Genomic DNA, 13,649 nt, shown 5'->3' with positions numbered 1-13,649 from the left:
ACAAGTGGGCAAAATGTCAACCCCAGACAAGTTTTATGTGCTGTGCCAGAAGGCTTTCAAAGCCCTGTTCATGCATTATAGGCCAATTTAACAAGTTATGCTTAGACCCTGCAGCTCTAGTATCTGCTGAATGGCTGTTTTTAGTTCTTTGTGTGAGGATGCGGTATTAATAAAAACATTCAGGTGAGGAAAAAATATGAGGGCAATTTCTTTAGTGACCCTTGATCTAATAAGGGCCATAAACCAGAAAAATGAGTGGGGAGGGGATGGGAGGGGGAAGTGGAGGGGGAAGGTGATTGGAGGTCATAAATGGAAGGGTGTGTACAGGAAGGGTGTGTACAGGAAGGGTGTGTACAGGAAGGGGAATATGCATTAGTGGCTCCTTACTAACCCCCCCCCCCCTCCACCCTCTAAATCGACACTCTTATGTTCGGGACTGCAAAATCATTTCTAAGGGGATAGATAGTTCTGATTGGCCAAACACAGAAGACAAAAATATTAAAATATCCACTCAATAAAAAGGCCCTTAATGTACACTGAGGCTGCTAGGGCATGAAAGTGAACATAATTACAAAACACTTATTCTCCAGTCCTTGAATGACTCTTGTCCTGTAATCCTGGAAATGTTGAACTTTACCAACCGATCTAAATATGCACAGGTTTGCCCCAAACGCTCATCAAACAGAATTAAGAAGAAAGGGGAAAATCTTGAATAACAACTTAAGGGTGTGAAGACTCGTGATAAAGAAACGTCTAATGCCGGTAATCTGACCTAGTTTCGAATGAGGTGTAACAGAAGTGTTAGACACCACCATCGATCCCAGAAAATACACACACGCAGCTTGCTACCGTCGGTAATTGTACAGTCAGTACATACAGCTGCGGTCTATACCCACAGCACAGTGTACAAACAATACAGCGATGGACATCTCAGGTCCAGCTAAAGATAACAAGGTATCACGTTTCATTACTGTACTGTCTGCATTTTGTAGCGACACGAACAAAACGCCACTTGCAAGCAATGGAAAGTTCACTTTTTCAGATGGCCGCACACGGTTTGGGGCGAGTCTTCAATGCCTTTAAGAAGGAAGGGGAAATCTTGAATAACGTCTTTAATGCTGCACACTAGCCACCTCTCATGGTTTTACATGAGAATCGTTGTGGGATCTCCTAATTTCACACCAAATAATCTTAAAACAGGTAAAACATAATTAAAGCAGATTTATATAGAGTGGTGGGTGGAATGTTTAGATAATTGTGTTTTATTTGACCTAATTGAGACCTAACATCTCCTGGCTTCGGGCATATCTAGCAGTTTTTTTCTCTCCATGTTTGTACCTTTGGAGGGGGTGTTTGACAGATCTGCTTAAATACTATCTGATGATTAACATATTTACTTTTAATGTTGAAACTGTAAGGGCTTTATTTAAACTAAATTTATGAACAATAAATAACTAATAAATTCAACGGCTTAAACAGGTCTTTCATCCCCCCCCCCCCCCCCCTCAGAAGAAGTTTTGGTTTACATACAGAATTTAATAAAGACTACATATGATTTTATTGAACAGGTGAATATAAAGTGAAACTAAATTGTTTGAAATCTTGTTCAGAGGGAATTTACAATGTGTTGGTCAGTTTGTTGTTATATATTGCTTATGCAGTACATTACAGTACATAATATCTTTTAGCAGGGTACTGTGGAGGGAGGGGGGGGGGAGAGGAGGAAAGGGAGCGAGCAGGGAAATTCATTGGGATACATGGGAGACATCCAGAGGGTCCTTCAAATATAACTGAACTATTTAATCACAAACAGAAAATATTTTGTGCAGAATGATTTAATGGACGCATGGAGATATAAATAGTCTCACATGTTTTGTAGCAGATGTCTGTTATGCATGGGCATACATTGGGACTATTAGCCAAGTTATTTTGATCTGAGATAATTTTACAAGAGATCTAATTATATCCTTATGAACAAAATATATAATAATACCATTCCTGCTTGATGAGGAAGAGGGGTGTGGAGAAGGAGGGGTTAGTTGGTTGGTTTTAGCTATTGACATATTGATAAACACACAATGTATATGTCAATATTTTACTTCGTGTACAAACGGTGAGCCGCGTTCCACCACACCTCACATGTGAACATACTCACACACCCTTTCCTTTGGTGCAAATTTCTTTAGGACGTATTCTCCTCCCTCATATATTGATACCCACTGGATTTTCCCTCCTCCTCCCCCCCCCTCCCCCTACCCATTCTTCGTTCCCATCATTTATTAGACGGGAAGATGAAAGTGGATATTATTTCATTAGTTTGTTCAGGATGGCAGAGGTAAGTTTATACTGGGGTGTTGATTTCATAGTTTGTATCCGACTGCAGTATTGAATAAATCAGATATAATACATTATGAATATTCATAGCCGTAGTCTCGGCCTTGCAAGCCGCTTTATATCATCTTATGTCCTGTAATGCAACTCAATATGTTTGACTTCCGTTCAATGGTTTGCTAGACTTTGCTACAACACAACGGAATGAAGGATTCTACAGAAGATTAAGGGAATTTAAACTTTTATTGGATCTCTCCTGGTTCCTATACCAATACTTCCTGATAATCTCAGCTGTGTGTTCTCTCGAGGACGTTTGCATTTCTTCTTTAAAGCTCTGGATTGATTGGTTAGCTAGGTATAACATACCAAGGAGCTTAATGAGTTTGAAGGAGAATAGAATAACTCATGACAATACTGTGCTTATTTTATCAACTATTTCATTCAAGTTTACCATAAAGTGAAGATTTCGTTAAACAAGGAATTTGAGGGAAGATGTCCGATCAGTCAATGATGGTGACTCATTCACTAAGTAGTGTCGATGGGATGTAGGAACAATAGAACACTTTCTACCTCTGTGGGTTGTAATGGGGACTGATTTGCTTGAAGGATGAGGGACATAATAGGACACAATCCGTCTCATCAGGCATTAACCTTCCAACGATCATGGTTTCACCATGAGACTCGTCCTTTTATGTGGTGGGATCTGCAAATCTCATGTGCAAAATGGTTAAACAAAGTTTTAAAAGCAGCTTAACTTTGCATTGTGTAGTTAAATCACCAGGTTTTGCGCACTAACCTTCCATTTTATTTCATTTTTGTTTCTTTCAAAGGAAAGGAAAATGCTTTGGCAGTTGCTGTACCCTTCTCCCATGAATAAAGTTATGATAACAAGAAGACACATTTCTTACTCTGAGAACTCTATGAAGAGTTCCCCAAGTCAAAGTCACTTGTACCTTCTTCTAAGCTTGATCAAGTGCACTTACTTCCTCATCATAATTAGTTTCCTTGTATAGTCTACCAGTGACATCTAGGAAATCATAAACACTGAAACTTCCGCAACAGCAAAACACATCAAGATTCAATGACGTTGGTCGTGTGTGGAACATCGTAAAAAGCAGATATTTAAAATCTTGAGAAACAGACTGATCCATACATATCCTTAAGAGCAGAGCCTAGCCTACCACACTATAGTCACAGCAGAGGTAAAGAGCCTAACCTGCTTTGCATATAAGAATCAGGGCTGAAGATGTTCTTGCTAAGGCAAACCACGAGACTGATTGTTTCTTTTTGGCCAATATCAACTTTTTTGAACTTCATAGAAAAACATTCATGAAATATTACTGAATAAGGAAGTAAAATGTAGTCATGAACGTCAACGAGGTTGTTTGTTTATATATTTGTTTTAGTACATCCTTTGTTAACATTTGCTCTGCGCTGGCTTTTTGGTCATAAATTTTTACAAAAGCTTTTAAAAAATTTCACCCTAGGTAACCAAACGTGACTTCCTCAATGCATTTTTCAGTCAAAGGTTTCTACAACATCTCCAGGGCTGTTAGTGAATCCAACTTTACAGAGAATTTTTGACTTTGACAGAACTTTCAGCCTGTGTCCCAATATCTTATATGGACTCTTGAAACTGACAAATTTTGAATATTATGCAAATTGAGACATATTTTATATTTCTAAGATTGTGAAATTCATAAAAAGTTAAATATTTATTTTAACATTAAACTTGCATAGAAAACGAGAAGAAATATACGTGTTGAATATGATCACTTTTATTTTGCCATTAAATAATAATAATATTAATAATAATCAAATTATTACGATTAATAATAATAATCAATTAAACAGTACATACATTTGTGGTAGTAGCGCAAGAAAAATGTGTGATTCAAATTTGAACACATTGCAGGTAAATTGTAAAAAATTGTTGATTTTTTTTTTCCATTTCATTTTGTACCAAAGAGAAAGTCAGTTAATCAGAATAAAATATTTCATGGAATGCACTTCATGTTTTAAATTGATATGCAATGATGGCACACATTTTGACTGGTTTTTCCCTGCATACCAACATTTGTGGAGGGGATAACCTTGCAAACAACTTGCAGATTTGTGTCTTATTATAGTTATTTTATATCATGTATTACATAAGCGTTCTCATTTCTAATCCATGTATGGTGTATGCCACAAGGCGTTGAAAATAGGAGGAAGTTCCTTATATCTTATTGCACCAAGTATGAAAATGTGTATTCTGTTACCGAACTTTTCTTTTAGGTGTTTTTTAAATTTTTGGGAATCATACTTTCAGTTTCAATAGTACACATTCTTTAACCCCCACCCCATTCCCTACCCCTATCATTTCTCTTCCATTCTCAAATAATTACATTTTCATGTTATCTTTAAGAAAACAAACTTATCAATCCACTTAATTATTTATGATTTCAATTCAGTTTTGATCACATCTGGTAAATTTCATTTTTGATTTATTACAAAAATGAAATATTTGTTTCCCTTATGTGTGAACCTAGATCTCCTAGGCTCCAATTTCTTTAAAATATATTGCTCTGTGTTCAAAATATTTACATCACCCTGTGAAGGATTTCTTGGCTTTGAGAACAAACAAAAATAAAGGATATTTTTTGTTTTTGCAAAAGGATAACACAACAAAAGTTGCTACAAACACACGTACAGCACGAGATACAAAGTTTTTTGCACATAACACAATTTTCCAAAAATATATATACCTTTCCTTCCCCTTCAATCCTAATAAAAATGCATAACTTTTGTATATTCAAATATCAGTAAATGATGATAATAATAGTAAATAATATCTGCCTTACTTGACAAACAGAATTGGGTTAAGTATGGGTAAAATTAACTGGTGTAACATAGAGAGATATATGAATGGAAATTAAATCACAAATTTTTATTAGGATGTGATAACTAGCATCTCAGTATACAGAATTACAAGACAACTTCGGAATCCTACCAAAATATAAATTTCTTATAACTTATCTGAGGTGTGCATGTTTAGCAATCCCTCTCCCCCCCCCTTCCCACACCCTTTCTCTCTCTCTCTTCTCGCCATCAATTTAGGTGTTATCTTGAGATAAGTCTCAACACATTGGCAAGCAGGAGTTTCCCACCTCCCACCAAAAACCTTGCATAAAGAGTATATTTAAATACCCAGTGTCTGTTGACACTATCTACTATCACAATTTCACCTACATTCCTATGGAAAATACTCTCAAAACTACAGAGACTACGATGAACGGCAACCCATTGCTGATTGCAAAGACTGGCCGTACCCAACTTCCAAGTTTGTTCTCATTAGTGAATCTTTATGGAGCTTCTTGAATTATTCATGAAGCACTAAGAGTTATCACTGTTGGAATGGTGGATCAGTAATGAGAGGTTACAGTGTGTACTGTGTAGTCTTATCTGGTTAATACACAGCTAAATTATCCACAACCATGTTGAATTGGTCAACAACTCATCTGGCTGGCTGAATTTTGGCAGTTTTTTATACAACGACTTTCCGCGTACAGTTAACTAAGGCGCTACTGTATAACATCAACAGGGACGTGAACATTTCTATTGGCAGATACAAATCAACCAGCAGGGGTTTTATGACAAAACTCTGCATCCTACCAGAGAGTCGTTAAAAAACATCTCCCATCCATCTACCTGAGATGTGAAATCATGGTTATAAATAGCAGCCAATCAAGACCGTGCCTGTCTCGGGGATATATGGTTACCATCACCTTGTTGGTGTCATAAATCTCCCGAGAGAAGAGACGGTCAGAGACAGAGGAGGAGCAACGAGAATAGAGAGAGAGGATGGAGAAAGATGAAACCTACACAGATCAGTAATAAGTTAAAACACTTAACTGTCCCTTGTGATCTACGATACTCTTTCCCTCGGATACCATAAGTGACTCCGAGAGAGCGAGAGAGTGTTAAACGGAGAGATAAACATACCAGCAGATTTAAACCTGCAGCGATACTTCTTTCACACCAACGAGACGAGATGATGGCAATGACCAGATTACTAGCACTGACACCAACAACATATGTTAGTTACCTCTACTGAACAGAAGCGGGGTCTTCACAATCTCGTTATCTACTCTTGCTATTAATTACTGTGTTTACTTTACACTTTTTTAACTATATAGTTTCACATGATGCTCCACTTCAATAAATCCTCTCCAGTCATATCGACATTTTTTTATAATTTATGGATTCTAATTATACAATTCACATTTTAAAAGGAAGTTTAAAATAGCTTTATTGTAAGAAATTTGCCCTGCAATCTAGAATTTACTTTCTAAGGTTATAGACTGCATCTAGGTTTTGACCATTTCTTTAATCCTATCCTTTCTTAAATATCATAATTTTAATTTCCCATTTATTGTCATTGAAACATTCCAAACGATACAAAATTGTCAACAATCACCCATAATGACACACCACTTACAGGAATGTTACATATTATGAGACAAAAACATAACTTTTTTGAATAATTCTCTGTAAAAACACGCATTTTATTCTTTGTGCATCGCTTTAAGTCTATCATTTACAAAATTTGCATCGGTGGAAATCCCACTATGGCTTGTCACCTCGAAACGAGTTGCATATTTTAGTTTATTTTTTTCAATATAGCAAGTCAAAATGATAACTGATAAACTTTAGATTATGCATCCTTCCTCCAAGAAATAAATTAAAATCTTTTAACCCTATGACTAATTTAATCTGCTTTATCAGCCTCAATTTACCTATCAATCCATCAATCAATCAATCAAGTAACAATATCTTTGAAATATAGATACTTAACAGGAATATACATTCTTAATATTTGTTTACCCTGTTGATATTATCACAAAATGGCAAGTCAAATTTTTGTAAGAAAACAAAAACATCAGTTGGTATCTAACAATCTGATGGTCTGCAAAATTCTTTTTACAACTGTTTACTCTTTCCTTTCATCCTTTTTACACTCAAGTTAGATCAAAGAAACTTTAAACAAGTCCCCCCCCACCCCCCCCCACCCCCTCCCCCAAAAAAGAGAGGAAAAACAAGAGATTGACAGTGAAATGTGAATCATCTTTCGAGAAGTCAAAGATCAAATTTTGAGCTTCTTCCAAGATATTCAAATAACTGGTCAAAGGTTTACAAATTCTTATGTCCACAAATATTGGGTTAAAAAAGGTAAACCATTCAATTTACAATCTTTTCAGCTAATTGACCAAGAAACTGTAAAATGCTACTAAATTTACAGTCAAGATTTATTACCCTGGATCCAGAACAATAACCTTAAGGTTGTGGGTAGCGTTTATGTGGAAGCCATGTAGCGGAGTGCATAAATTAGAGTAACCATGGTTACTTGCGTACATGTGATTGGTCCAGACAATTTACCATAAACAGTTGTTCTATTAGCTACTGCTTCTACACAGACAGCTATTACAGTTGTTTATTCTTCTTTAGAGACAATGAATTAACCACTTGTTTTTAAAATCAACAATACTTGCTGAAATAATTCCCTCTTAATTAACTTACCCCTGGTTAAAGGATTTTTTTTATGAAAATCCTTAAGAAACACAACTGAGTGAAAGATCAGACTGGTAAAGTTGCACATGTATGGTAGCCAAGAATGTACAAAAAAAAATAATACACCATTTGCTTATACATTTAACAATTACTCGGACTTGGAAAGTGAAAATAGGCAAGCACCATTCATATATATACTGACCGGCAGAGTAGGACCTAAATATATACAGATTTGATAAGAATGCCATGTGAGAGAAAAATCTCCAAATAGTTAAGTTAAAAAAACAAAACATGAAAACAAGGGGGGGGGAGGGAGAAATGTGATAGACAAGTCCACTACTAATATCACATATGACAAACATTTTGCCAAACTTTTAAAAAAAAATTGTGTTAAATTTTCTCACGACAGAAAAATTGCAGCAAACTTGAGAAGGAATTTGTGCAGCCAATTGTTCAATAATACATTGGTCTAGGGTTATTGACCGTACTACAAACAGAACACATTTATTTCTGAGAAGAAGCATACTGGGTCTGTACGAAGAGCATGAAGAATGAAAGTTGCGTTTGGTCTGGCTTAATTTAAACATAAACGATTGCCATGAAAATGTATCTAAGTGTTTCCCTAGACTGTGTTGCATATTTTTATACAAATCTGTTCTTATTCCACAAAATTTCTCCATACATCAGTGCAAAATTTACTCGACTGGTGGATGTTTTAATTGTCTTTTAAGATAGTTGTACTGTCAATTGTTTTGAAAAATTTTAAATTTGATTAACAAATATGACATAACAGTAGATAATGGTAGCTAATTATGTTACCTAATGGTAAAATATTTGCATACTTCCATTACTTCAAGGCAGGTCTGTAACCTATTTAGAACCCTATAAAATAACAGCAGTAAGAAACAGAAAACCCAAAGTGCAAGAACATTCATGCATGGTGGCATATAATTCATTATTCATTCTAACTTTTACGCAGTAGTGGTTCCAAGACCTAACTTATCAATAAGTAAACACACAGTATAAAGCTGCTCATCTGATTTAGTGTGTAAACATATACATGCAGCGTTGATGTATGTTATGATTCATCCAGTTGTAGTATAATGAATGAAATTATAAATCAAATACTGGACTGACCTTTAGTACTTGCAAATTTTCGTCCAATATCATGCAGTTGCCAGATGAAGTTCAATGATATTGGACGAAAATTTGCAAGTACTAAAGGTCAGTCCAGTATTTGATTTATAATTTCATTCAATATACATGTAGCATGGACCCAGTATGCTTCTTTAGATCAACATTTTAAGTAAAACCGTTTTTACCAGCTTTTAACTTGAGCTATGACTTATATATCTGTTACAAATGTTTTGATTAGGTATCAATATTAATCGTTACTTAATCCTGATCTTCGTCCCCATAAATTCCAACATGAAGTAAGTCATGATGTGAACTCTGGTATTGTAAATATTTACGTGAATGCCAGGATGTGAGGTATATAAAGAACGGAAGTAAACAACAATTTATCACTGCTGTCGCATGGTGTCATCGGTGGGATCCTGCAAGCAGACTAGATAATATATCTCAGTACTTCGGTAATTAATATCTATTTTGGCCCTGAAACTAAAATGCAGCATCTGTTCACTCAAAGCTGCACTACATATGTGTTTAAGCAGGGAGTTGTTATGGATTCCATAACAACTCCCTGGTTTAAGTAACATTGGTTTTTATTGATTGAATAATCTGTTAGAGTGACATTGTGTAGGAATGGTTGCTTGATCATTTCATTTCTGGTTACTTTGGGAGCTCTTCGTTTCTAAGCTTTACTTCATTTTAATTTCATATTTATTCATCCTTACAAAACAAACGAAGGATAAACATGGCAGTTTAACAGCAAGTGGAATGGAAGACACTTTCCATCAAACATTTCATTGCAACAAACTGAGAGGGGAGGAGAATCTATTTATCAGCAAATGTTGGCCATTTTGTGACCATTTTTAAGATGTTCACATTACAATATAAACCTTACCCAGGGTAGTATTTTATATGACTGACACAAACTGTTTCTCTCCTTAGATATCTCTTGTCTTTCAGATGTTTTTCTTTCTGATGTCGTTGCATTTGAGTATTTTGAGACTCCCAATTAAGTAACATCTGCAAACCCTTCTGGCTTCAGACAGTGCAGCTGAGATATGCACACTGGACTGTGTAGTATTGACAAGCCATCTACATTAAATCTCTGACATTAACATGAATCATCCAGAACAGGGTGTCATTATCAATGCTATTGTATCAAAGTACCTTTCGCTTGGGAACGTCCATCAGTGTTGGGTCCCATAACTGGACACAGAAGGCCATGATACTGTAATTTGAAACTTTTTTGCACCTGGCAATGAAGCTAGTATTGTGATTTTGAACTATTCTGTTTTTAAGTAGGTAAGTATAAGTAGGTATAAGTTTTTTTTTTAAGTTTCATACTTTCTTTTTCTGTACTAATAGCTCTCTATTTTTTGGGGTATGCAAGACCACCCCCCCACCAATTCCCCCCTCCCTTGTACATACTACTGTAGACATTTCAGGTCTATCTACTGCATGAGCTAGGCATGTTTCACTTGTTGGGTAATTTTATAGATCTGGTTTTTATCATTAGAGAGATATTATTTCAGAAACTTGGTCTTAGTCTTGTCAAATCTGTGTTCTAGTAAGCAGTTGCTATATGGACTATCCTTAAACTGTTCCCCTTGGATTTCAGGAAGTTATAAAACATGCATTATGTTCTACTGTAGAAGGTCACCTTGAGCTTCATGAATATTCATCCATGTCTCTGTTACTGTGTTTTAATTGGTCTGTTCACACGGCTGATATTGATCGGTACTGACCCATCTGTCAATAAATGCGCAAAGCTAGAAGAAATTTCTGATCAAAATACTTGAAGCTGGCTGCAGGAGTGAGGCCAACAAAACAGCAACAATTTGGGGCAAGAAGATTTGAACGTTAAAAAATGTCTCTTATAACCTTACCACTCATCTTGTAATTTGTCTAATATAAAATCTTGTTTCTATGTAAATTCATGAAGTTTGTATGTCCAATCTTAGAAGATCATTTGGCATAAACATTAAACCCTGAATAAATTGTTTTTACTACCATCCAAAATTATTAAGGGAAAAATTGTTGATAATGAACCTTATCCAAATACACGTTCATAGAAAGCATTCATAATAGGCACAAATCCCATCACAAAAATGTCATTTTCCTAAAGTTACAAATATCACTTGAAAGTCATGCAATGCAGTTGGCATTTTTTTTTAAATTAAGGCTGTAAAAAAGGATGAGTGCAAATTGCTCAAAGATTGATCCAAAGAGTTACAACTCCCTCTGCCTTTTAACTTCTGGACACCTCCGGTGACCTAACGTAACCGTTCTGGGTCTTTACTCTCTGGCCGACTCCATTGGACTTTTGCTTTTCTAACACTGACGCCCGTTTACGTACTAACTTAACCTTTTGCAGATGCGGTTGACTTCGACTTCTCTGCAGTTGTACTTGGCAGCGCTCCAGTTTAGGGGTGGGAGTTTGAACCACCGAGGAACCGGCGGATAGAGTTCGTCGATGTCTCTTCCAGTCTGGCCTGGACGAACATGAAGAGGACGACTTGCCGAGATGCAAATCATCTTTACTTTCAGTTAAATTGTCATTTAAGTGCAGATTCTGTACAGTAGGAGCCTCTTTCCGACTTTCTTCTCTAAGACACCTCAACCAATCTTCCCTGGTCTCTCTTGACTCTGTGTTAAACTTGTACACTTGGGTGTTACTCTTGTCCTCAAAGGCAACTTGAAAGCTAAATTCACCGATGGGTGCGATGCGTCCTACTTGGAGATTAAAGAACCCTCGGGGTTTCTTACCGTTCTTGTCGGAGAACCAAGCAATGAATGGACTAGAGTCATTGGTGTAGAGTCTAACGAAGACACATTTGGGCTTTTTCTTGTGTCTCCGCCACGGTTCGTGTACGGAGAGCTGACCGTGGAGACGAATCTGACTCATCTGAGAACATGTGAACAGAGTGTGCAAGTCAAATTTGGGTCTTTGTCCTCCGTTATCAGAGTTCCTCTTCAAGAGACGTCGAAGGAACTCTGACGCCATGTTCACCATGAGTGCACTCCTGGGGAGACCAAACTCTTGTTGACAAAAATCCTGTCCCTTCACCACCAGAATAAATCACTGTAATTGATCCACAATCGTTTCACCAAAAATGATATCGTTTTGCCAGTCCTCATTCCAGGACAAAAAAGCTAAAGATAATTATTCCCAGCGACTGTTAACAGGAGGAAACGATTCACCAGAATAGAATGGCTGGCACCAGTTGAATGACTCTTAAACTGACAAGATAGTTTCTAGGCCATCCCCGTTTTCTGGCAGCTTGCCTGTGTTTCCTCGTTTCACAATGTCTACTTCCTCATATGACCACCGATTAGGTTTGGATATAATGCTCCTACCAGGATCTCAAGAATCTCTTTATCTGCGGATGAGAATGTAAACTCAGGAAATTAAAATCGTGTTCAGGAAAGATGCCCTTTGACCTCTTAAAATGCTCCAATGGTAATAAAGTGTCATAAAGTTTAGAGGACAGTTGGTACATGTACAAGTCAAAACAGAGTTAATAGAATTCAGAACTAAATGGAATCTTTTGAAACTTGTGCTAAATACAATTTTGGGGTAAGTTTTTACAGATCTACAATCAAAAAAGCCTTGCACAGCTTGCATGTTACCAATCCACTCAAAAATTTATGATAAATTTGTGTTATTTCCAATTTTCAACATATAATCCATAACCATGCATGCAAAGAAAATAAGAAATGTTCACAACACAAAATATTTTGAACAGGGTGTTGCCTTGAAGAATCTTGCTCACTGAAAGCTCTTACATGTATTACAGTATGCTTATTATGTTATACTGTAATTGTCTTTAAATACCAAAATTAAGTCCACAAAATATGAAAATCCTTCACCAGCAATACTGTTTACATGATGGAAGTCATCCATACAACATAACATGTACTTATTAGTATCACACAACACGTTCGTTATGGTCCATAACAAGAAAGCAAGCTGTCAAACAGTTAATTGTACAGTGCTGAAATCCTGCATATATAGGCATATATTTAGGTATAGGCCTATACATACTGTAATAATAGTCTGTGCTGAAAACACAATCTATATAGTGAAAGAAATATGTACCATCAACATCAGGAAATGAATTACCTCTACTGTAGAGTGGCTAGCAGTTTATGATTGATAGCTTATACTTTATAATTACTTTACAGATTCATTATAAATATACTGTCATGTTTACATGGGACAAATAGCAGCTACCACAAACAAGATACAACTGCAGGGGACTAAACCTGTCTATATTTGCTTCCTTCAAATCTGTGACAACGACCACTTCACCGTTTTAAATAATACTGCATAAAATATAGACAGCCAAGTTTTTAGCCACAACATAAAAAACCTCTCCCAAGTTTAATTACAAATGTAAAAAAATACCAACCAAAGATACATATACAATTTATTGGACTTTAAATCCTGCATGTACTGTATTATAATGTACAGTAAATAAACTGTGGTAAACACAGATGCTGCCTTCAATGTACTATGCCTTGCCTTCTTCCAATACAGCTGTAATATTCAGCATGCTTGTACTTTGTCAAGAATATATCTGTGTGATAATTACTTAATTAGTGAAACTGTGTACAGTACAAATTAAAATGCTAAA

At 36.1% G+C, this 13,649-nt stretch overlaps 1 protein-coding gene across 2 annotated transcripts in view; it reads right to left on the bottom strand.

Annotated features, from left to right (window-relative positions):
* Positions 1-8,641: 8,641 nt before the first annotated feature.
* Positions 8,642-13,649, bottom strand: part of LOC139968600 (uncharacterized) — a 29,235-nt gene continuing 24,227 nt past the window's right edge. For both annotated transcript variants that reach the window (XM_071972754.1, XM_071972755.1), the window contains exon 2: positions 8,642-12,392. In XM_071972754.1, the coding sequence (XP_071828855.1) occupies positions 11,261-12,025 (765 nt within the window). In that variant the 5' untranslated portion in view covers positions 12,026-12,392 and the 3' untranslated portion in view covers positions 8,642-11,260. The remainder of the gene's footprint in view (positions 12,393-13,649) is intronic.

This window comes from Apostichopus japonicus, chromosome 6 (genome assembly GCF_037975245.1).
Source record: "Apostichopus japonicus isolate 1M-3 chromosome 6, ASM3797524v1, whole genome shotgun sequence".
In the NCBI taxonomy this organism is placed as follows: domain Eukaryota; kingdom Metazoa; phylum Echinodermata; class Holothuroidea; order Aspidochirotida; family Stichopodidae; genus Apostichopus; species Apostichopus japonicus.
The sequence above is the reverse complement of the archived record's forward strand: the minus strand, read 5'-3'. Positions and strand labels throughout refer to the sequence as shown.